We start from the raw sequence: 25,910 nt of genomic DNA on the forward strand, positions 1-25,910 counted from the left end.
ATCTTACTGAGAATTATAAATTCATTGCGGGCATAGATGTGGTGAATAGCAAAGGTCCATTCTCTAGGATGGGGAAAGTAAAAATTCGGGGCATATTTTTAATGTGAGAAGAGGAAGTTTTAAAATGGACATGAGGGACAACTTTTTTTTTTACCCAGAGTAGTTCGTATGTGAAATGAACTTTCAGATGTTTTTGTGAATGCAGGCACATTTACAACATTTGAGCAGGCATTTGGATAAGTACATGAATAGGTAAGATTTGGAGGGTTATGTGCCAAAGGCAAGTAAATGAGACTAGTTTGAGAACATGGTTGGCATGGACTATTTCCGAAGAGTCTATTTCCATGTGTATGATTCTTAGAAAAGAACTGTTTTAAAGCTAAGTTTTGAAAGTAATGGCACTCATTATAAATACAGGTGCTGGTTCCAATACTAGTGACATGTAGTTTGCAGATGAGCTGGAGCTGAAGGATTGTGAAAATGGAGCCGTGGTTGACAACAATTAGCTGACTAGTCAGTGGACTATTCATTGGATATCGATAACAAAGGATGCCTACCTGCCAACAATTATGTGATTGGTTCTCTGGTAACTAAAAACTACAAGTGAACATATAAACTGAAGGCATATGACAATCAAGAATGCTAAAGAATCTCAACACTGACAGGCAACCCTGTTTGACTCAACTGGATCTCAAAGACTCCTACGTTGCCCTGTCATAGCTGACCATACCCATCATATATTTGTGGAAAGAGGAGATTACATCAAGCTAAAATAGCTGCCTCTTCTCACATGGTCAAATGTATTGCTGAGATCAATGAAGATAATGTATTGTGGTATCCTTAGTTCACAGTACCTCTCATGTTGCTGTATTAAGATAATATCAGTTATAAAGCGTCCAGCTCTGAAACACATTGACATTTGAGATAAGTGTGTTCAGCCACGTTCTGCAGTCTTGCAAGGGCAACATGGCAAATTAGTTTCCTACCATGTTCAGCAGAGAGCTGCCTCAATTGTTGCAATCACCACTGTCACTTTTCATCTTGGACAGGGCCATAATCTTTGCATCAAAATATCCGAGACCACTGTCCCTTCGGTCCCGCAAAGACACAGATATTTGTTCAGGATACCTCTTTCCTTTTCTTGAGTACAGCACTATATGTTATGAGAGTCAATAGTTTTGCTAAGCTCCTCCATTGTGGATTTAGCATCCAGCATTTCTATGATAAGCTGTATCTAGAGCTTCCCTGATGATTGTGTTGTTCCGAGATTCCCCTCTTTGCCTGGGTTACACTGTCCAGGATCGGGGTGAGCTATCCGAGATCTGCTCTTACTTTACCTCCACAATAGCATAGAATAAGCATGGAGTGTAATCATGTTTCTTTTTGAGGATTCTTAGTCAATACAGATATCCTGTTAAGACCAGCATCAAGCCTTCCCAAATGTAAGAATTTATTCTTGAGTAGTCAATCTGCTGAGGACCTATTTTCAAAAGTTCAATTCTGACTGTTAAGGGATTCCGATCTGCTATGGTTCATCTCCTTCACTGGGTGCTTACAGTGCATTCAATAGATGGAACATATGTATTGTACTAATTTATAATCAAACCCAACAAGAAAATGCCAACTCTTCCATTGAAGAGGAATAGCATTATGGTTTTTTTAGGGAGGATATGCATGAGAATACATCCAGGAAAGTTATTTGGGTGAAACTGAGGAACAGGAAGGGATGATCACCTTATTGGGATTGTATTATAGACACCCCCAGTGATCGGTGGGAAATTGAGAAACAAATTTGTCAGGAAATCTCAGTTATCTGTAAGAATAATAGGGTGATTATGGTAGAGCTGAAAATGTGTTGCTGGAAAAGTGCAGCAGGTCAGGCAGCATCCAAGGAGCAGGAGAATCGACATTTCGGGCATGAGCCCTTCTTCAGGAATGAGGAAAGTCGAACGTCGATTCTCCTGTTGCCTGGATGCTGCCTGACCAGCTGCGCTTTTCCAGCAACACATTTTCAGCTCTGATCTCCAGCATCTGCAATCCTCACTTTCTCCTAGTTGATTATGGTAGAGGACTGCCATAGTGTTAAGGGTTTAGATGGAGAGGAATTTGTTATATTTGTCCAAGAAACGTTTCTGATTCAGTATGTACATGTACCTATTAGAGAAAGTATTAAAACTCGACCTACTCTTGGGAAATAAGACAAGTCAGGTGACTGAGTGTCAGTGGGGGAGCACTTTCTCATTCTATTAGCTTTAAAATAGTGATGGAAAAGGATAGACCAGATCTTAAAGTTGAAGTTCTAAATTGGAGAAAGGTCCATTTTGACGGTATTAGGCAAGAACTTTCAAAAGCTGATTGGGGGCAGATGTTCACAGGTAAAGGGACGGCTGGGAAATGGGAAGCCTTCAGAAATGACATAATAAGGGTCCAGAGACAATATATTCCTGATGGAGTGAAAGGAAAGGCTAGTAGATATAGGGAATGCTGGATGACTAAAGACATTGAGGGTTTATTTTAGGGAAGCATATGTCAGGTAGAGACTGGAGAGATTGAATGAATCCTTAGAGTATAAAGGCAGTAGGGGTATCCTTAAGAGGGAAATCAGGAGGGCAAAAAGCTGACATGAGATAGCTTTGGCAAATAAAGCTAAGGAAAATCCGAAGAGTTTTTACAAAAGGGTAACTAGGGAGAAAATAGAGCCCCTCAAAGATCAGCAAGGCAGCCTTTTTTGTGGAGTCGCAGAAGATGGGGGAGATACTAAACGAGTATCTTGCATCAATATCCTTGGAAAAGAACAGGGAAGATGTAGAAAGTAGGGAAACAGATGGTGACACCTTGAAAAATGTCCGTATTACAGAGGAGAAAGTGCTGGATGTCTTTAAATGCATATAAATGGATAAATCATGAGGGGCATGGATAGGATAAATAGATAAATAGATAAAGTCTTCTACCTGGGGTGGGGGAGTCCAGAACTAGAGAGCACGGGTTTAGGGTGAGATGGGAAAGATATAAAAGAGATCTAAGGGGCAACTTTTTCACGCAGAGGACATGTATGGAATGAGCTGCCAGAGGCAGTGGTGGAGTTAGTACAATTGCAACATTTAAAAAGCATCTTGATGGGTGTATGAACAAGGGTTTGGAGGGATAGGGGCCAGATGCTGGCAGGTGCGACTAGATTGGGTTGGGATTTCTGTCGGCCTGGACGGGTTGGACTGACTGGTCTGTTTCTGTGTTGTACAGCTTTCTGACCCAATGACATTCTGGTAACTTAATTGACAGATAACTTGCAATTAGTTGATATCTCATCCAAGCCAACTTTTATCAATGTGGAACTGGACAGACTAAACATTGATATAACTTCTATCAAGAGATCAGGTTCACTGATCATTGAAAGAAAAATATTACATGTTCATTTGCCAGAGGACATTTTATCAACAGAATCCCTACGACAGGATATCTTTACCTAGTAGGGAGGCTTCTGCACATTAATGTAATGGACCATGAGATATGCCCTTCTGACTTAGCTGTCAGGGCCTAGAAAAGAAATGAGAATGGAAAGGAAATTCCTCAAGCTTTGACATTACCTGAAGCTTTGTGTAAGACCTTCACAACAAATAATGATGAGGTGTCCTGAAGGCATCCAAGATTGGGGTTTTGGGACCAGTTGGACTATTGCCAGATGCAGCACCCACCCGAGTGCCATACTTCACTCATATTTGTGCACCAGGGTTAGCATTTTTATTCAAAGCAGAAGACCAACCTATAGCTAGATAAGAACCTCTATTGTTCGGGTGATGTCTGGCAATGCCACATTGAGTAAAGGAGTGAAGTGGAGCATTTGTCAAGGCCCCATTCAGCATTCTTGCCACGTGGAAAAGAGCAAAAATATTGCTGACAGGCAATGTTGCTTTACATTAGTTTGCCCTTGGCATCTTTTAAAGAGTACAAAAGCAAAATACAGTAAACATTTGAAATCTAATAGCAACAAAATATTGGAAACATTCGTCAGTTCAGGTAATGTGTGTGTGTATTTGAGGTTGGGTGGGAGGAAGCCCACTAGTGGACTGTGAACTTAGACATTGTCTTCCCCCCCAAATAAACTGGTTCAGCTTTTCTTGACACTTTTCCTAACAACTGACCCCAAGGTCAGGAGTTCAGTGCTGGGAAATTCCAAGTCAGTTTACAGATGGACTACCACATTAGGGTATTAGGCAGAAGTGGGTACTGGAGATGCTGGAGATTAGAGTCTAGATTAGAGTGGTGCTGGAAAAGCACAGCAGGTCAGGCAGCATCCAAGGAGCAGGAAAATCGACGTTTCGGGCAAAAGCCCACATTAGGGTATTCACGAGCCACCTAGGAGAAAGTGAGGACGACAGATTCGGGAGATCAGAGGCCAGAGTTTGGTGCTGGAACAGACAGCATCCGAGGAGTCGGAGAATCGACGTTTCAGGCAGAATGCATCACGGGCTCTTGAGATTGCATAACTACAGCGCAGCATAAAAACCGAAATTGCTGGAAAAACTCAGCAGGTCTGGCAGAAGCTGGGGGAAGAGAGAAAAACACAGTTGAGGTTTCGAGTTGGCTATGATTCTTCTCAGCAACTCCGAAGTTGCTTTTGTTGAAGTGCAATGAAAGCTGACAGTGGGGCTGATCTGAAATGTGCCTCTTTAACTAAAGAGTAACCCTGACGCCATCCGGAAGAGGAAGGTGCGGGGCTTTACTCAGCTCAACTCTGCAAACAAACAGAGCGATTCCAAACGCCGGGCTGCCCCGATTGTCCGAAACCTCCAATGGTGAGTGAATTGTATCCGTTTAATCGTAGCCATCGGGAATGCAAATTTAAGTCGTTTACACTTTAAACTGTGAGTAACAAAAGTTATGGCCAGATTGAGTCGGCTCGGGAATTCTGTCTCCGAAAGCCCCAGCAGGGGCACACTCACCAAGTGAGCGACCATCGATTACTCTGCTTCTCCGATTTGTTTTGAGACCGTGCGGTTGCCTGCAGATTTGGAATCCGGTGTCATCGGGGTCACCGAGGTTGTTTACTCTCTGTGGGAAGATTGAAGCAGGGACCGTGCGCCTTGTTATCATTGATTACATTACAGCACCTCTTCCCCCCCCCCCCCCCCAATGATTAACAAACACCCCCAACAGAACGCATTTATCAATATTGATTCCATCTCAGCAGTTTAATGAGTTGATAGGAACTATATCGACTATACGCTGTATAAAGGGAGGAATTGCTGTGGTTCTAATTTCACTCCAGGAGCAGATTTTTGTGCCATTTACATTTATCATTGTCATTTAAAGAGTTAATGCATACTTGCCCCGTCCTTGACAGAGGGACAACAACAAAACGGCACTCCTGAGAAGTATTCTCATCTGAAACTGTTAATTCCCCCGCTAAAGGCGAGGAAGGAATGAAGTCTCAAATGGTGGCTTTGTTCAATTAAACTCTTGTCACTTTTGAAATGAGTGAAAAGTGCTGTTTTTTTTAAAGAAAGTATATTTATTTTGAAATTCTGCTCCTATAGTCACAGCGCTAATCCTAACCTCTCCAGACAGATAGAGCTGGTTTTAGAATTTGCAGGACAGGGAGTCTCTCTGGAGTGAACGCATTTGAGAAGCAACACCTGTCCGCTCGTAACACATTTTGAAAGGTGACCCTTTGCTGCGAGTAGTTTATGGAAATAATTTGAACTCAGCGGTTTGAGTGATCGTCTGCAACATTCCATGTCAGCAGCCGGTCAGCCGTTGTCAGTTCTGAAGGCTACACTGGGCAGAATAACACATGATTTGGAGATGCCATTGTTGGACTGGGGTGTACAAAGTTAAAAATCACACAACACCAGGTTATAGTCCAACAGGTTTAATTGGAAGCACACTAGCTTTCGGAGCGACGCTCCTTCATCAGGTGATCGTAACACAGAATTTATGGCAAAAATTTGCAGTGTGATGTAATTGAAATTATACAATTTAGCCCACCTTCAACATATTGTCTAGCTATCACCATTGTTAACAGCTAACCCGAGAATGCAACTTTTAAAAAAAAAGGGTTTTGTGATTTACACATGAAAGAAGTGAAACTATCACTGTATTCTAACAGATGAAAGGCTTAACAGACAATCGATTTTTCAATGTATAATTTCAATTACATTACACTGCAAATTTTTGCCATAAATTCTGTGTTACGATCACCTGATGAAGGAGCGTCGCTCCGAAAGCTAGTGTGCTTCCAATTAAACCTGGTGTTGTGAGATTTTTAACGGATAATACAGTGCGCCGCCCGTATCTCTACTGTACAACTTGTAGTCTACACTTACGGTAAAATGAAACCCCTCCTGGTTTCAAATTAACACCGGACCTCTGGCTACACTCTATCTGTTAGTTCACGTCGGGCAGACAGAAATGACCATTGGGAGGTGCTGAAGAAACAGGCATTTGTGTGCAGGGAATGAAACTCTCCCTGTGCACTGTGATAGGGGAAGAGAAACATTGCAAGCCATAGAGGCGGAATTCCACAGAGGGGACCGGTCCATTGAGCCGGCGGACCCGTCTCAGAAGCGTGTTCTGCCTGCCCGGGAACAAACCGGCACAACTATAAGCAGAAGAGGTTTCTACACATGACCTATTTACGCCAAAACACCTTTAACAGCTGGGGGCTAGTCAAAGTTGTCCAAGAAACCTATGATTTTTGGATAATTGTAAAAATGTTTTTGATACAGATTAACCCCATGTGAAAACGTAACCAGGAAACATCGTGTGATCTAATAATTAGCAAGCCACTTGAACGGTTAAGCTGTTAAACTTTCTTTAAGATAAATCGCTGGGAAGAGTTTATTTTCTTATGAACTGTTAAAGTATGAAGCTTGACAGTGCTTAGTCACACATTAGATTGCTACTGTACTCTGGAAAAACATTTTTAGGTTGGTAATTAATGAGCATTGCAAGAATCACATTACCTCTGCTTTAATGAATAACTCCATATTAAAGCTAGTGTATCAGCATTTTTTGTTTTTCTTTAAAGAGCCAATTCAAAAGTATTTAAAAGTTGGGCATTGTCCTAAGATTAAAACCATTGGATTTCCGATTCTGCTCACAGAGTCAGCAAAATGTCAACTTTTTTAAACCACTTAATTACAAGCAATGTTATAAGAAAGACAGACAACAGCATAATAACCCTGAAGATGCCTCCCATTATTATGTCGTCTTGTGAAATCCATGATCATGTTATGTAACATTACATTCATTGGAATAAATACCACATCCTCCAAAAATCTTAAAGCAAAACTGCTGCAAATTATTCATATTTCCCTGTGTATATTTATACAGTTGAAGCAGAGAATGCAAGTCAACTCATAACATGTTTGAAAATACATAACGAAAGTGCACAGTCAAATCAGTGCACTGACTTGCCATCTCCAAATTAACAATGGCTTGAATGACTTATAGTTATTTCTTCAAGTGGGATTATAGATCGCATTTTCTCCTTGTGAAAATTCTGGAGCTTCAATTCCAATGTTAAAATTTAAACTAATACTTCCACCCATAAATTATGTAATACAGACAAACAACATAAATATAACTCTTCTGGGAATCTCATAAATGTTTGATTCTGCCCTGTGGGTATCATGGCTGATTGTTAAAGTTTTTCCTGAACACCACTATGGCACCACTTCCAACTATTATTAACATTCTCCTCATACCAATGCTTCACACTGGTTGCCCAGATATAATGGTGTGTTATTGATCAGATTATATTTATTTATTTTGAGTGGTAATACAACTAGTAACTGTATATTCTATTACATAAAAAATTGATCTGCAGGAGGAAAATTCTCACTTAAGGGTTTGGCTGACATTCATAAAACTTAGTAACAGTAGTGACAGCTTATATTTGCATTGTGCCTTTAACTCAAAATTCCGAGAGACTTATAAATGGACGTGGAAAAATTAAAAAGTCATTGATGGGTGGATTAGGGATGAAATTATAGACTTTGAGAAGACTTTTGAAGTAGGTGGGAGAGGTGAGGTGCGTAATGTATTGTGTTTCAAAGAATGGGCTTAATGTAGCTGAAGGATCTGTCAACTCCGCAGGATTGAAGCAAAAGTGTTTTACGCCGCAGAGTCAGAGTGTGGAGGAGGTATGAGGCTGGAAGAAGTCTACAGAGTGATTTTGATGACACATGTAAGTTTATATTAATATGACCTGGGGGTTGTTAGACTGAGAACCAGTGTGAAAAACGATTTTATGCAAATAATAATGTCTGGAGGTGAAATAAGTTTGCAAAATTGTTTTAGTGGGCAAGGGTCAACATTCTTGAAGATCCGTTTCTCCAGTTTGTTTTGGCCAATGCTTGCTTAGGTTATAAAACAAAGACAAAATTAAAGGCTCTGTATCTGAATGCACATAGCATTGAAAACAAAGCAGGACAACTGATAACACAAATCAAAATAAATAAGTATGATCTTATGCCCATTGCAGAGACTTCACTGAAGGAAGACAAAGATTTAAAGAATGGATGAAATTTTGGAAGGACAGAACCGAGAGGGATACCCAAGTTCAGGAAATTGGGACAGAGATGTAGTTTGAGCAAAGATGAGAAATGATAAAGGCAAGAAGAGACTTGTGGGAGTGTTACACAGCCCTCTTAACAGTAAACATGAGGTAGACATGGTGTATATGCAAATAATTAATGGGAATTTATTCAGACAGGAATAGAAAAAAATCACAGAGGATTTTAATTTACATATAGAGTGGGAAAATAAGATGGGCAAAGAAGGGGACTTCTGAAATGTCTACCTTCTTCCTCCACCAAGGATTCTCCAGCACCATATATGGTAGGGCCCTCGGCTGAGTCCAACCCATCTCCCACACTTCAGATCTCAAGCCCTCTCCTCCCTCCCACGACAGCAACAGAGTCCCTCTGGTCCTCACCCACCAGCATCCACATCTATAGGATCATTAGCCACCATTTTCACCACCTCTAATAGGATGCCACCACCAGTCACCTATTGCCCTCCCCTTGCCTTATCAGCCTTCTGCAGGAACTGTGCCTCCAGGACACTCTGAGCCACTCCTCCTTTACTCATAACACATCCCCACAGCCTCACGGCACCTCCCCCTGCAATTGCAGAAGATGTAACATTTGCCTGTTTACTTTCTTCCTTCTCAGTATCAAACATACCTTCCAGGTGAAGCAGTGCTTTACCTGCACTTCACTCAGCATCAAAGGAGAAGGAGAATCGACGTTTCGGGCATAAGCCCTTCTTCTTCGATTCTCCTTCTCCTTTGATGCTGCCTGACCTGCTGCGCTTTTCCAGCAACACATTTTAAGCTCTGATCCCCAGCATCTGCAGTCCTCACTTTCTGCACTTCACTCAATCTGCATTTGCTGTTCATTCTGTGGACTCCTTTACCTGAGGGAAACGAAGCACAGACTTGGTGACTGACTTACAGAATACCTATGTTCTGTCCACAAAAAAGACTCCGAATTTTTAGTTGCTTGACACTTCAACACATCACTGTGTTCTCTGGCCAAAATCTCTCTCTCAGGCTTGCTGCAGAACCCCAGCAAAGCTCAGCCCAAGCTGGAAGAACAGCGCCTCATTTTCCACTTGGGAACACTGTAGTCTTCTGGACTTAATATCGAATTCAACAATTTTACGTCATGTCCTTACCCCAGCCCCCACACATCAGGCATTGACACCACATAGGCTGCTACCAGATACAACCCTCTGTCAGTTACTAATTACCCACCCATTGGCAACTATTTATGCCTCCCAGACTAGTCTTTAACCAGTCCTTTGTCCATCCAACAGTGTTCCTCTCCGTTTTGGTCTCTATCTCCACCTGTCATTTACTTCCTATCTTTGGACCCAAAATGTTAACTCTGATTTCTGTCTACAGATGCTGCCAGCCCTACTGAGCTTTCCCAACAATTTCTGGTTTTGTGTCTGATTTTCAGCATCTTCAGTTCTTCTGGTTATGTATAGGTTAGGTGTGTTAGCCACGGGAAATGCAGGGTTACAGGGATAGGATAGGGGGATGGGTCTTGGTGGGATGCTCATCAGAGGGTTAGTGTGGGCTTGTGGGGCTGAATGACCTGTTTCCACACTGTGCCGATTCTATAACAAAAAGGAAGCAACAAAGGAGCTATAACAATGTTAAGTAGCCTAGCAGTTTAATAGAAATTACTGACTGCCGTATCTCTATATTTGGTATCATTGGGAAAGTTTTGAAACTTTTACTCTGAATTCCAATATCCAAGTGCTTTTATGTGATTATATATTAAAATAAAACACTGATGCTACTACTGACTCTTGGAGAACATCGCTATCTACCATCCCTCAGTCTGAAAACATCTATTTATCACGTCATTGCTTTCTGTCCTTAAGTTCATCGATCAAAGTTGGCACGTGCAGCATTAGAAACATGAGACTGATGCCATGTAGATGAATGACAGAAAACAAATGATGGAGAAGATTACATTGGAATGTGATGAGCATCATAATCAAGATATAAAGAAAATTAGGTTATCCTGATTATGTATTGATCACTTTAATCAAGGTTCCCAAGCTGATTTTGCATACTGTATTATTCTGACTTGAAAGTGTATGGTATTCTAAAGGAACTCATTGTGTAAAATCATCATAGAAAATCAATCGATTTTAGAAGGTGATGCTAAGTTGTAGGGATTGTGGCAAAGAAATTGTTGATATAAATGTCTTTCTATAATAAGTATCTAATCTTCTGCACTCTCTATTGCACTCTAACATATGTTTTTCATTCTTTGCCTGAAGCTGTGCTGTATATTTGGTGTGGAAAGCAATCCCTAATTGGCACTCTTTGTCAAAAAGACACCAATGACAAATGAACATTTGTTCTCTTGACCTTATAAAGTTGATATTTTGAAGAGAAAGCCTCTTGACCAGAGTGGTAATGCAGCAAACCCAACACTCAAGAAAGTTAATCTAAAATAGATTGCTAATTATTTATTTTGTTAAATTGCTGACTTTCAATGCCTACAACCTGTTTTAAATTATTTTATTGGGAGTGGAAAAGCACCGATTTCATGATATTAGACATCTCCTGGTGGTGATTCTTTTTAAAATGTCACATCTCAAAATGCACACGTTCTTCACAAAGAAGCAATCTCATTTATTGAAGCGCTTATTATGATGGTGAAAATGCTTCCAGTGTCCTTAATATTTGATTCACATTTTATGACAGTACTTTGTAATCGCTCCTGCATTATGCCATGTAAATTACGAACAATTGCTTGTGCAGCAGAAATGTTCTGTATTTGATGGAATTTTTTGATTTTTACCTGGAATGGTAAAAGGTTCAGCCACATTTTAAGAATTGTGTGATTTCTATTTGACAGTTAAATATCAGGAACTATGTTGTGAAAGAATGAAACTAAACATTCTGCTCCTTTGAAAAGGTAATTTCGAACTAATTACACATTTCAAGATATGTAGATTAGATTAGATGACTTACAGTGTGAAAACAGGCCCTTTGGCCCAACAAGTCCACACCGACCCTCCGAAGAGCAACCCACCCAGACCCATTCCCCTACATTTACCCCTTCACCTAACATTACGGGCAATTTAGCATGGCAATTCACATAACCTGCACATCTTTGGATTGTGGGAGGAAACTGAAGCACCCGGAGGAAACCCACGTAGACACGGGGAGAATGTGCAAACTCCACACGGACAGTTGCCTGAGGCGGGAATTGAACCTGGGTCTCTGGCGCTGTGAGGCAGCAGTGCTAACCACTGTGCCGTCCACTGTGCCGCCGTGCCGCTTGAAAAGCTTTACATCTTTTTCACAGTATGATAAGTATGGTCTTGTTCCCGAACATTAATTTGAATAAATTAACTCTGAAAGTAGTCCTGGAATCAGAAACATTAATGTCAAATATGTCATAACATTAAAAAGAATCCACATTTTTAACTAATTTAATGTGATGCACTCTGAGATATAAGTGTCTGCTGGCTTATGTTCTAATGGCTCAATTGGTGAAATCCTCATTTTTGAGACCGAGCCTGTGGTTTAAGTCCCATTTCAGTATCCATTCTAGCTTAACACTTCAATGTAGCACCAAGAGAGGAGCAAATGCTCTTAAAAGGTACCTGGATGTAAAAGAATCGATGGCAAGAAGAAAACAGAAGTAGATGGCTGGACAATTATCCCTCAACACCATCAAAACAGATTAATTAGTTACTATCTCATTTGATGTTTGTGGCAACTTGCTGTATTTAAAATTAGATGTTTTGATTTTCTACAAAAGAAATATGTCTTCAAAAGTAGTTTGGGTTGCCTAGTGGACATGACAGGTACTACATAAATGCAGATCTTTTCAGTTTCTTTTTTAAATTTTTTTTTACCTATTTTAAAATTATTTGAAAATCTATCATAGCTTCCTAAAAGCAAAGATGTGAACATGTAAAGGTGCTTGAATTATTTACACTTCTGTTTTGTTTTCAGTTCCGTCATGATGACTCTCGTACTCCCATTTCAGATTGCATGTACTTTTTTGCTTACTCAAGGTACGTAAGACTTAATTATTTCTTGAAAACATTTAACTTTTTTTTAACCATTTAGCAGTCATTATGGTTTTAGAAATTTACATGTTCCATACTTTTATAATATATTTATATGTCTTAATCTTTGAATTATCTATTAAACACCACAGTTGGTGCAGGTGGAGTTATCATCCTTGGCATAATTAGAGTGGCTGAGTGAGAAAGAACTTACAACTGATTTGCTCAGCTGGTTTTCCATAACTGCTACAAGATGCACTTTAAAACATAGAATAGGCCAGTCATATGTTTTTTATGTGTTTCCTATTTGTTTTAAATTTGTTCCCCTTGACCTTGGAATGCAAAAAAATGCTGAACTGGATCTTTTGATGCAGTACTATGAGACTGTGTTATTATAGGTTAAATTTGGTGCACTTCGTTTCTGTCAGACATTAATGGTTTACAGGTTTGTTGAAGTCGTGAAACAAGTAATTAATGTGTTGTCTGCTTACAGGTGACTATTGCAGTTAATATTTCCCAGTAATCATTGTCCCCAAAATTAACAAGCTCAGGACCTGTTCAACATCACTATTATAAAAAAGAATGATGAAGGACCACTGGCCTGGAAATGTTAACTCTGCTTTCTTTTGACAGATGATGTCAGAACTGCTGAGTTTTTGTTTCAGTTCTCCAACATTCGTAACTCTTTCTTTTATTTTAGGGAGTTTTTAATATGTTTGGAGTCATAGCAACTTTTGTATTATTGCAAATCTGTAAGGATAAATAATGTGATAGTAATTTTATTGTTTAATGTAGTCATTGGATTTTTAGGTGAAAGTGAACATGATTACTTTCTCCTATACTATGCACCATAGCACCTCTAAATCCTGTCACTTCAAGTGTGGCAGTAGATAAATCTTTAACAATATTACACTGAAAGATGTCATAAACCTGACCTCAGGAGAACATTTCCTACTCATGTAACATTACAAATTCCCACATTCATTCCCCATGACCTCTTTGACAATGAGGTTAACAAGTGAGTGCAAGCTACTGTGAACTGGATTAAGTCTAACCAAGGTCGAAGAGTGTGATGCTGGAAAAACACAGCCAATTAGGCAGCATATGAGGAGCAGGAGAATTGATGTTTCGAGCACAAGCCCTTCATCAGCAATGCTCCTCGGCTGCTACCTGACTGGCTGTGCTTTTTCAGCACCATACTCTTTGACTCTGATCGTCAGCACCTGCAGTCTTCACTTTCTCCTCCTTAAGTCTAACCAAGGCAATTTTACTTCAACTCTATCTCAAAGAGAGAAAGTATTATTACATAATTTAATTACACTCTAGTTAAATGCAGATCTTAGAGGTTAATAGCAAGTTCTCTTATGTTTTACGTACGACTACATACATTATAGTAGTAAAAGACCTCGGGCAGATTTTTGCAGAGTCTTCCTGACTTTATGAATCTTCAAAACGATGGCAGCACCTGGATGTGGAAGTCACAATCCTTTTTTCAACAGATGTCATTTTTGATGGGAAGGGAAAGAGGATTGGACATGGCACATGAAAGGGAGAAACCCAAGTTCAGGAGAACCATTTGTCCTGAGTGCTGAGTTCAAGCAGACTCCATTTTGCCCATTGCAAGGGCCTGTAGTGTGGAATCAAAATTTATTGAGTGAATGTGTGGGAGGTGAAGTTTGTTTAACTGTCATGATTTGAAGTTTTCAAATGACTTACCATCTCAAGTGTAAAGAAAACTGACTGCAGGTGTCAGTGATTGTCAAAAAAAAACTCAAACTGACTGCTTTGATTGACAGGTTAGATGTTGGATCATCTGATTGAATAATTTCAACAGTCCTTTGAAATTTTGCTTACAGCTATTCTGTGCCAATGTTTGGCTGAGTTTCAAAAGCTAGAATTATCTTAGCAGGGGTTCCTGAGTTTACAATTTGAGTGACAGTTTAAAGAGGCTATTAAATGATTAGGGATATGCATTGTGGTTTGATTTCATAAGAGAGTAGCTATATATGATTTTTAAACTTTGATGATTTCAGGAGTGGGAAGTTTTTTTTCAGTACCAAGTCTGTAGTGTATAGAGATAGTGTAAAGCTGAATTAGATTTGAGGGATGTTGTACTATTTCATTGCCATATGGTCCCTAAAGTCTCTCTGTGATAGCTATTGATTGAGTTTCTACAGAGTTATCTTGGAGGGTAGGAGGAGCCATGGAGTGAGTGGTTGGGGTGACATGGGTTATAAAAGATAAGGCTAAAAGATTTGAAACAACTCTCAGCCAGAGGTGCCAAGTGAATGATCCATTCTGACCTCCTCCAGCGGCCCCCAGCATAACAGATGCTACTCTTCACTCAATTCAATTCACTCCACGTGATATTGTCCCTGACGTTGAATTAAGCACATGGGCAAACACAAAATGAAGAACCATGGGTCTGTAATATGTTATTAAAGGTTTTTGAAGTTATCACAATAATTCCTCCCAATTGACCTGTCCCTCATTTTATTGCCCCCAAGCTTTTATAATGACTTCTGTCACCATTTGTTTTACATAAAAACAAAAAGTACTTTACAAAATTCTAAGAATGGCAAAGACACAAACTCTTAAAACCACTAACTAACAACCTGGACTACATGCTTAAAATCCCCCATTTTCCCCAAGTTGGCAATAATACTCAACTTAAATTTTAAATCCTGAAGTCACAGGGTTAATCTCCCTCTTAAATTTGGTTGGTTTTCTGCCGCATGGGGAAGTGACTAATCAGCAGTCAATCCCAATCCATGCTGGTTTCTATTGTCTCCAAGTTGATTCCTCAGCAAGGTGAGTGCTGACTGAATCATATTGGATGCTCAGTTTGGATTTGACTGGGCCATTCAACTCCTGACCTCATTCAAACATAGGTGCTATATTCCAAAGGTAAATTACGAGTGACTGCTCTTGATATTAAGCCTGCATTTGACTCTAAGTGTGGTATCAAGGAACCCAAGCAAAACTAGAGCCAGTGGCAACATGAGATTCGGGGGTGATTTTCTCCACTGGTTTGAGTCATACCTGGCACAAAGAAGGATGTTTTTGGTTGCTGAAGGTCAATCATCTAAACTCCAGAACACATCTGTAGAAGTTTCTCAGTGTAGTGTCTTAAGCCCAACCACCTTCAGCTGCTTCATCAATGACCTGCCCTTCATCATAGTGGGGATGTTTGCCAGTGATTGCACAATGTACTGCACCATTCACAACTCCTCAGATGCTGAAGCAGTATGTGGCCATATGCAACAAGACCTAGACAATATTCAGGTTTGGGGTGGCAAGTAACATTTGTGCACACAGGTGACAGACAGTGACTATCTCCAACAAGAATACCATTGACCGGAAACTAAACTAGCCATATAAGTACAGTAGGAGAAAGTGAGGACTGCAGATGCTGGAGATCAGAGTTTAAAAATGTGTTGCTGGAAAAGCGCAGCAGGTCAGGCAGCATCAAAGGAACAGGAGAATCGACGTTTCATGAAGAAGGGCTTATGCCCGAAACGTCGATTCTCCATATAAGTATAGTGGTTGCAAGAGCAGGTCAGAGGCTAGAAATGTTGTGGTGAGTAATTCACCTCCTGATTCCTCAAAGCCTATTCACCATCTATACATTGCTCATCAGGAGTGTGATAGAATATTCCCCATTTGCCTGGATGGATGCAGCTCTAATAACACTCATAAAGCTTGATACCATCCAGGACAAAGCAGCCAACTTAGTTGGCACCACACCCAAAAATATTCATTCGCTCTAGAACTGATGTTCCAAAGCAGCAGTCTGTTCTGCCTACAAGATGCAATGTGGAAATTCACTAAGACTCCTTACATAGCACACTCCAAAGCAACGCTACACTGTAGAAGAACAAGGGTAGCCGGTACATAGGAACACCACCTGCAGGTTCCCCTTCAAGCCACTCACAGAGTCATAGAATATCACAGCGTAAGAAGAGGCACTTCAGTCCATTAAGCCCACACTGGTCACCAATCACCTATCTATTCTAATCCCTTTTCCAGCACTTGGCCTGTAGCCTACTATGCTGTGGCTTCTGAAGTGCCTATCTAAATAATTTGTCAATGTGATGGTTCCTATCTCACAGTGTGGGTACCATGTGCATGTGATGTATATGGCGGGGGGAGGTGTTCAATCTAAAAGTTTTGAAAACAACTGGGATGAATTGCTCGAGTAATTCCTTCATAATGAATGTTTATGTTGGAATTTCACAGTATGTGCACAATTAACCTGCCATGCAATCAATGTTTTAAATGAGATGTGGTCAAACTCTTCAACAGTGAAACTCTCTCTCTTCACACTGAGAGTGACCTTTCATTTCCAAAAGGTCTCCTTCGAAAACCATGTGCTCTGTGATTATAAGCAGCCTTTAAAACATCACACGCCATTGGCACGGTCTACTTACAGCATGTCGTTGATAAATCTGGTGCCAGCATTCCTTACAATTACAGAGACTACTGAAATTTCCCACATATGGGAAAAAAACATCAAAAGTAGCTTAAAAACCAATATCTTATTGAATGATCAGAAAACATGGATGAGTAGGATAAGCATGTTTCTTAAAGCATTTTTAGGTGTGAAATTCCAGGCTTCCAATCTGATATTCCTGTTAAACCCGATCCAGTTGGAAAGATGAGCACTCGATCCATGTCACTCCCAGTGCTGGATAAAGTGGTGACATTTTGATTTATAGTGTGGTTTACCTTCTCACCCTTTGCAAAGAATTCAGCTGAGAAGTGTTATCTAAAGGATATGATTGGTAGTTATTATTGCTAGTTCCGTTCTTCGGGACTTCCCTTCAATTACAGGCTATTTGCCACCATTCATTCTCCTTTACAACTGGCTGGGCCTCTTGACTACCACTTCACTGTAATCCCTTCCTGCCAAAGGCTGAAATCTGATGAAATCTTCACCATTGAAATGGAATGATTTGAGTGGCAGGTGGCCCTGACATTCAGACCTAAGAACTTTTATTTAAAAGGATATGCACTCAATCAGCTGCACAGAAAGATCTCTTCAGTTTCTGCTAGAAGCAAAGAGCTAACTCATAGCTACTCATTCCATTACAAATTGTGTTAAGGTGTAAATTACATGAAGCTATGTCAAATTTTTAAGCTCAGTCTTGTTTTATTTGCTATAAACCATAAAGCTAAAATCTGTGTGATATTCATACAATGTCTTCCCAGCTCAAAAGTATATTTTTGTCAAAAGGAAGTCTTGTAAATTTCAGAGAACTATGATACAGACGGCCACAAAACAAACCCCAAATAACTTTTGCTTAAGACTTGAAATCTTGGAAATAGCAGTTTACATTTTTGGAACTGATCAGTCCTCGTCAACCCCAGGGACAGCACTACTGGCTTAAAAAGGTTGAATACCCACATCAATTTATTGTGGCCCATGAGAAGGATGGTGAGGAAGATCAAGGAATTTTAGAATTTTGTGTGTACTCCAACAATCAGAGGATTCCATGTGTGATGGAAATCTAGGCAAACAATCTGTGTTTTTAATTTTTCTCACATTTTCTTTCGCTATACACATGACAACTAACCAAAAATCCATTGTACAATTTCATCATAAACCTTTGTATGTGATGCCAAGATTGCAATTAAATCCATATTCCCCTCCTTTACAATTAGTTAGAATGGTCTGATCACTGTCTTAGTAGTAGCTTGCAATTTACTCATATATGTTGGACCATCATTCCATCTTTTCACCCTCACTCTAATATCGTACTTTATCTGGTTAATTGCTGATTAGCTATTCTCAGGGGAGCATAGATGTAACTTTCCCTTGCTTGAGAAAATTTCAGCAATTATTATTAAGGTCAGATCTGATCCAGCCCACATCTAACTTCACATTCAACTTCAAAGCCAAGTCCAATCACAGAGAATTTGTTAAAGTAGTGTCTTCTGTAATGAGGAGCATTGTATATCTCATCTGGCAGTTTCTGAGTGGGAAAACATTTTGAAATAGAATTACCTTATATCCATTTTATGCTGCAAGTTGACCCTTCCATATCCAAACCCCTTTGTGATCTGAACCCAATCCTCAATCAGTAGGGAGATGGTTAATGGGTAAGGAATGTCATGGCAGGTAAGTCAAACATCTATGGATTAAGGTGGAGGGTTTGTTGGAAAGATTCATCAGCAATTATGCATTTGTTTTCATTTGATGTAGTCTTTATAGATTTTGATAAGGTCCCACATGGAAGACATATTAGTGAAAATTGTTTAGAAGGGATTTGAAGGAAAATTATTTTCACTAAGAGGGTGGTGAGATGCTCACTGCTTGAAAGAATGAGAAAGGTAAAAACTTACATGATGGATCAACAACAAAAAATGGACTTGAACTAGCTCCTTGGTAGATAATGAAGACATGATGGGCTAAATTGCCTCTTTCCACACTGAAAATTTATAAATTTCCTTTAAATTCTTTGTTAATTATAAGTTCTTGGTAACTATTCCCAAATGACTGTACAGTAATTTCTTTTTAGAAATTTCACCTCCCCTTCTGAAAATGAATAACATTTTCAGTGCTGCCTCTTCTTCTCTTGCTGAACAACCACATACTGAGTACCTTTCTAGCTTTACTGTTCCTTCATCTGTTCTCAGTTCCACAGACATTGATCACAGTTTCTAATTTATTTTGTTAAGCTTAAGTAGTGTCCCATTTATTGGGTGATTTCTTTGTTGATCTGTTTTTGCACTTGGTTTCTTATTTGCAGATGAGTGTTGATTAGTTACATTTGGTGTAATTGAGACATCATTTCAGCTGGAGAAGGTTTCTTCATCCTCCTATGTTAGAATTGAATTATATTAGATTTGGAACTAAACCATAGAGTATCATGTTGTCAAAGTTCTTAGACATGATTTAATTACATCAATTTCCATCCCTTAATGAGTAGTATGTGATGCCAAAAAAGTTCCATAGTTATGAATAATCATGTTACAAGACCTAATATCTTCTTGCTAGGTACATGACTGTCTTGCTGTTTTGTCTCACTTTCTCTAAAGAGTATTTCGCACACATTATACTTTAAATGATATTTAAACATAACAACTTGGTGTGTTTGTTGTGGTCACTTCTTTCCAATATACAAACAAAATTACTTTCATACTTTGATAAGAATATGTTTTCAAAGAAGAAGATTGGATCTGAAAAGTGTAAGGAAGGAACACATCTGTAAAATACCAAGTTGTTTTTGCAATATTCATTTGGTTCCATATTTCAACAGATTAGATGACTTGTACAGTTTTATGCTTTTTCATAGTGTTAGGTCATTCTTCAGAATTGTAAGATTCCTTGCCACACCTCTAAGTGTGTCTGAGAATGCTCTGTGTATGCAACAGTGATAGAATATAAAATGAATACTTTCTCCATAATGGGTCATTTTCACGCATTGCTTGGGTAATAATATGGCAAAGTGGATCACCTGCTCCTTATAGAACTTGTGTGTCATTTTAATCTGATTGGTTTGTGAAGAATCTGTCAGTCACCAATAGATGATTCTGTCGAGAGAGGGACTACCTGCAGGATCAATTTGCTAATCTCCAGGAACTGGTACCCTAAAAGCCTGTTGTAACTGGCATCCAAAAAGTTTACTGTAACTGGAAACTTTGAATTTTTTTAAAAACACTCTGATTAGGGTCAGATTATGATATAAATGTGCTAGCAAGCTTGACCCAAAATATATTTAAAAGCCAGCACATGTCCTTATATGAAAATAACTAGATTGTTTGTTGTCTTTCACATCAATGTTGCTTAGTACACTGCCACTCCTCCTGTAATATTAGGCTTTCTCAGGGTAGAGAGAGATATTTGAAATGAACAATGGCTGTTTTCCTTTCCTCCTTCAGCCTGAAATGAGTCCGAAATGGCCGCAATGAGAAGTGACAAATGTGACAAAAAGCATTCCAAGAACTCTCTGCTCAGTATTTACAGTTTTCAGTCAACACAAACATTACTTGTTCAAAGTATGATTGTACTGAGATTGTCCATTAGAGAAGCATTTCTTTGAATATAAAGGTAAATCGCTGTCATTTTAAATGGCTATCTTACCACTGCTAGTGTAAACGTGTTTGTTTGAAAACAGGTTTGCAGGTGTTAACAAGACTGCACTTGATGATTTTAGCTGCACAACAGCTGGTTCTGGCTTCTGTGTCTTGTCCAAAAATGATTTGCCTTTGCAAGATATAATTGAGGGAGCAGCTGTTCTCTGTTTCTAAATCCAGACACCCTCCATCTGTCCTTATAAGTTGCAAGCAGCATCTTGAGAGATGAGAAAGATTGTAGCATAGGGCTTTATGTGCTAATTTCTCAACCTGCATGTGGTCACAGCTAATCCAACATGAAGCATAATTTTCAAATCCGGACCTATGTAAACTGTATGGTTTGGGATGTTGATAGCCCAGGAATGAAAAACTGTTGCCAATGTGGATTATCCTTACAATGAGCCACTCATGGAGCTAAATACATGTTTCTATCAAAGGTAAAATTAAAGGATATATCTTGTTAAAAATGGAGTCTGCGAAAGTATGGTATTTCATGCTAATGTGACAGACAGTTTGATGTAAATGGGATTTATGAGGCACCTTTCACAACTTAAGTTTGTTTCAAATTGCTTTAAAGCTAGTAAAATATTACCGAAATATAATTTGAAAATATAAATTACATTAATATTGCAATTTTCAGAATCACCAAATGTCTCAAAATGTTTTACAGCCAACCAAGTATTTTTTTGATGTGTCGTCAATTTGATAAATCCAGAGGCAAGCAACCAGTATGACCACAGCAAATACTCACAATCTGCATTAACCCAGATAATCTTTATTGGGATATTGATTGAGGGATTATATTGTTCTATTCTTTGAATTATGCCTATCCAAGTAGACAGATTGGACTGTATTTTAACATCTTATCCAAAAAGCAATACTTCCTGAGCACTACACTGGGATGTCAGTTTTAATTTTTATGCTCAAGCCCTGAGTGGGACATGAACCTTGTGGTTTGTAGATGAGAGTGCTACTGACAGAGCCACAGCTGACATTCACTGATGATTCTACGATCTCATTCCAAGCCCTGCTTACTTTAATCCAAGTTGGCAGATTAGCTGGAATGTGAATTTTTCTGCTGCCACTGAACACTCAATTTATAGAGTCCTAGAATGGTTACAACACACAAGGTTTTTTTGGTCTGTATTTCTCCATTAGCTTTATGCAATTTAGCAAGTCCCAGTCCTCAGCTCTTTTGTTATAACCTTGAAAATGGTCTCTCTTCAAGTGATATCAAAATCTCTTCTGAAAACCAGAACTGAATGTGTCTTTATTACCTCTTCAGGTTGTACATCCCACATCCTAAACTCCTTTTTCAAATAAAATATGTATTAAAAAAGAAATCTTACCTTTATTTTGCATTTGGTACTTCTGCCAATCATCTTAAAACTATGTTCATTGGATTCCAGTTTTCTCACCATTTCTTGTGTAACTTGATGACAGACTCAGGGGTAGTGCCCAAGGAGAGCAATTGCTATGTGACCACAGCAGCTTGACCGCTCTACGATAACACTCATCACATTTAAAACACAAAGTCTCATATATTAAATCATTGACAAACTGCCCTGCCACCTTCAGTGATTCGAGCATGTTACACCCAGGTCCTTCTGGTCCTGCACCCTCTTTAAAATTGTACATTTCATCTGTTGCTTCTCTGGCAATTCCACAGCCTGTATCCTCTAGAGGTGTATGATTCTCCTCTTCACATTTCCTAATCCTTACAGGTTATGTGTCATATGAAAATATTGACGACACACCAATCGAAGTTATTAATATATATCTAGAAAGAGCAGTGTTCCTCCCACCAATCCCCAAGTCTTTTCAAAAAAGTAGGAGTTTAGGATGTGGAGTGCACAGCCTGAATGGGTCACAGGGACAGAGTCAGTTGTGGATTTCAGCAGGGAATTGAATGGATACCTAAAGAGAGAATATTTTCAGGGCTGTAGCAAAAGAGTGAGAAGTGGGACTTGCTTGCATACCACGATCTGTACGTTCAGCAGCTTGAAAAACAACTGTTCACTGCCATCATTTTTTTCCTGTAACTCAGCTGACACTATATCCATGTTGCCACTATCATGTTTGTTCCATGGGCTTTAACTTTGCAGAAAAATGATGATCATGCAGTCCTTCATTGACAATTGTTGCCAATAATGACAACTATTTAGGCTATTTTATCACACATTCCATATACCCGGATTTTTCACCATGGGGAGAAATAGGCTGGACATTCATGTGTACTTTTCTAAGCTATTTGATCTCGTCATTGCTCTGGAATTCAAAAGCTTGTGTGTGCTGGATTCCAGTGTAAAGAAGAAAATTAATGTTTACCAACATTATACAGAAAAGAATAATGATCATAATGTCGTCAGACATGCAAATATATACATTATAACTGCATACTTCAGTACAAGGTTCTGCTGTACTTTTGTATTGTGAAGTATTAATGTCTTTTTGGTAGGTTTTCCACCAGTGGAGTTTATGGTCTTATGACTTATTCGCAACAGTGTGCTGTGATTTTGTGGCTGCAGGAGAGGTTCTTAAAATTGCTAAAAAGGTAACTTGAAGGAGTAAACACTCAGTTAAATACCATATTGAATATTAACAGCAAGGATGTGCAGGATATTGCATCTGCAACACATTATGGCAGAATTAAGATCCATACATATAATCTCTCCTACCGTTGAGTACCTAACATGAGCTGTGTTTTCCAAATGCATCTCCTTGTGGGCTGGCTTTATGACAGACATCTGCTGAAATTTGCTTTCCTAGACTCTGTGGTTAATTTTGTGGGACACAGTTAAGCAAAAATAACTTGAAATGAGATAAAGAAAGAAAGGCTTGCATTTCTATAGCACCTTTCTCAAACTCAAGACATCTGAAGACACTTGGCAATCATTGAAGTGCTTTTGAATGATAGTCACCCACTATCAAGAGAAAATAATAATTGCACTGTTACTGGCAGTTTGCTGAGAACGGTTTGTGGAAGATCTGAAGAGTGAACTATAAAACTGCAATCTATCAAACCTCCCACCTCCCCCCCACCACCCTCCATTGTCTTGCACAATGTAATACATTTTTAAAAATTGTATTCCATTTTGATTGCCTCACTTGGACTATTAAATAGAAAGAAATCACTAAGTTGCATGGATAATCCTGCCTTTTTATTTTCATTACGTTATGCATGAAAATAAAGAAAAAGATTGCTATTCTGCAAAGTTCTAACCCGGGGATTTTTTTTCTCTCTTTTATAGTCTTGTCATCCTTTTGCTTGCAAAAACTTGACGCTGATCATGAAACAGTTGTGAAGATTTCGAGTGCAGGACAATGTAGGTGACATTTTTCCTGGATCTAAAATGACATTTTGAGCACATGGAATTTAGAAAGTTCTCAAAATTGCAAGTACAATTTTGTGTACAATTATAAAGAGCAGGTAGACAATGTGTGATGCATTCTTAGGATTTCTGAATACAGTTTCAAGACAAGTGATCTTTAAGTTAAACATCAAGTTGATTCATATTATAGTCAAAAATCCTAATTATACATTTGACACATCATCCTAATTCTACTACTTAGATAAATATATATCCAAGACAGAATAATTTAGAATACTTTCACAGGTAAAATCTGATTGTGTAGAATTAAGTCTGGGAAGCTGATGTATTTATTTCATTTCATAACAGATTTACTTTCCTAAAATGAAAAGATTACATTGACTTTCCTTCCTTTTAATTTTATATCTCTCCCCAATTTTTACTTTTCTAAATTCAAACTGATTGTTACTATTTTTGCTTCTGTTCACTTGTGACAATAGCTTAATTTATTATTACTTCCTGAAAAAAAATTGTTTAGTATTTTTAAAAATTCCACTGAAGGTACAGAAATAACTTTGTGTTGAAGTAATGATGAATTTAACGTGTGCTGTTATTAACATACAAATCATCCAGGTCTTGTGGAAATGCCAGTTCACTCTACTGTGCCTGAATTTCAATAAATTGTTGTATTTGTGCATTAAGTAACACTTTGAACATGCGACATAAAGTTAAGGCTGGGAGTTAATAAGCATATTTATGTGAAGTTACAACTGATACAGGATTAAAATATAATCACAGCTTAAGGTACCTTATTTTACTGAGAAGGAAGGAGAACCTATTTTTCCTTCTCCCCATTTCTTTTTTCTTTTGGTGATTGTCATTGCAATTTCCTCCAATCAAAATGATTGGGTGATCAAATTTACTGGATTGAGTAAGGAAACAATTGGTGTCTGTGATGTTTCTTATGATCTAGTTGTTGCCCTGAGTCAAACTAGAATATTAATGTATATATTTACATTAGTAATGATACATGTTCCTGTAATGCCACTGAAGTTTTCTTGTTTAGAAAGGAAACAATCAGAACAATGAAACCTTATTCCTAGAAGTAGTAAATAAAATTTAAGATCTTCCTTACTTTCTCTTTCCCTCTCAATTCAATCAATCATTCTTTTCCTCTCTTCCTCTGCTTTACTTGACTCTACTGCCCCCTTTTTCTCTGTTTCTTTCTCAAGTCTTAGATTTTGGTAGGTTAAGGAGACTGACTGTTGGACGTGTATTTCAAAAAGGAATCAGATGTCTAGTGCCCTCCGCACGTCACTGTCGGCTCACATTTACAGTGACTTGCAGCATGGATCAATTGTGAGCTGAAGGGTGAAGCAAAATGTCTCACTTCAAAGGGATTTGGTGCACGATGCATTGCTCCAGCAAATTCTGGGTGACTGTAAGTGACAATGGAGAGGAACATCTGAAACAATTACCATTGTATGAAGTGGCTATCTTGGTTCATTAGTTTGAGTTAGGGCAGCAACTAGATCATAAGAAACAACACAGATAATCCAGTAAATTTGATCACCCAACCATTTTGTTTGGAGAAAATTGCAATGACAATGACCCAAAGAAATAAGAAATGGGGAGAAGGAAAAGTAGGTTCTCTTTCCCTCTCAGAAAATATGGTACCTTAAGCTGTGAATATATTTCAACCCTGTGATTACATTTTATATTTATCAAATTGCTTAACTCCACACATAACCTTCAGGTTTAGCTTGAAAGAGTCAGATAAAACAAAACATCTATGTGCTGACAGAGAATTCAGCCTATGGGCCATGTTGATGGCATACATAACTCACTTGGGTCGTGCTATATTGGTACCATCCCAAAATCCCTGAGGTTTGAGGTTTAAAATGACATGTGCAAATGGCATAGATGAATGTTCATTTTAAAAATTCTGACAAACTAGCTATAGGTATC

General features: G+C 38.8%; 1 protein-coding gene across 2 annotated transcripts in view; it reads left to right on the forward strand.

The window, feature by feature from the left end:
* Positions 1-4,370: 4,370 nt before the first annotated feature.
* vwa2 (von Willebrand factor A domain containing 2) overlaps positions 4,371-25,910 on the forward strand; it is a 68,807-nt gene continuing 47,267 nt past the window's right edge. Inside the window, exons 1-3 of one of the 2 annotated variants that reach the window (XM_043712796.1) lie at positions 4,371-4,793; positions 12,497-12,558; positions 23,883-23,957. In XM_043712796.1, the coding sequence (XP_043568731.1) occupies positions 12,504-12,558; positions 23,883-23,957 (130 nt within the window). In that variant the 5' untranslated portion in view covers positions 4,371-4,793; positions 12,497-12,503. Of the gene's footprint in view, positions 4,794-8,127; positions 8,189-12,496; positions 12,559-23,882; positions 23,958-25,910 lie in introns of those variants that run through there. The other variant, XM_043712798.1, reaches the window with a different exon arrangement.

Source organism: Chiloscyllium plagiosum, chromosome 22 (genome assembly GCF_004010195.1).
Source record: "Chiloscyllium plagiosum isolate BGI_BamShark_2017 chromosome 22, ASM401019v2, whole genome shotgun sequence".
NCBI lineage: Eukaryota > Metazoa > Chordata > Chondrichthyes > Orectolobiformes > Hemiscylliidae > Chiloscyllium > Chiloscyllium plagiosum.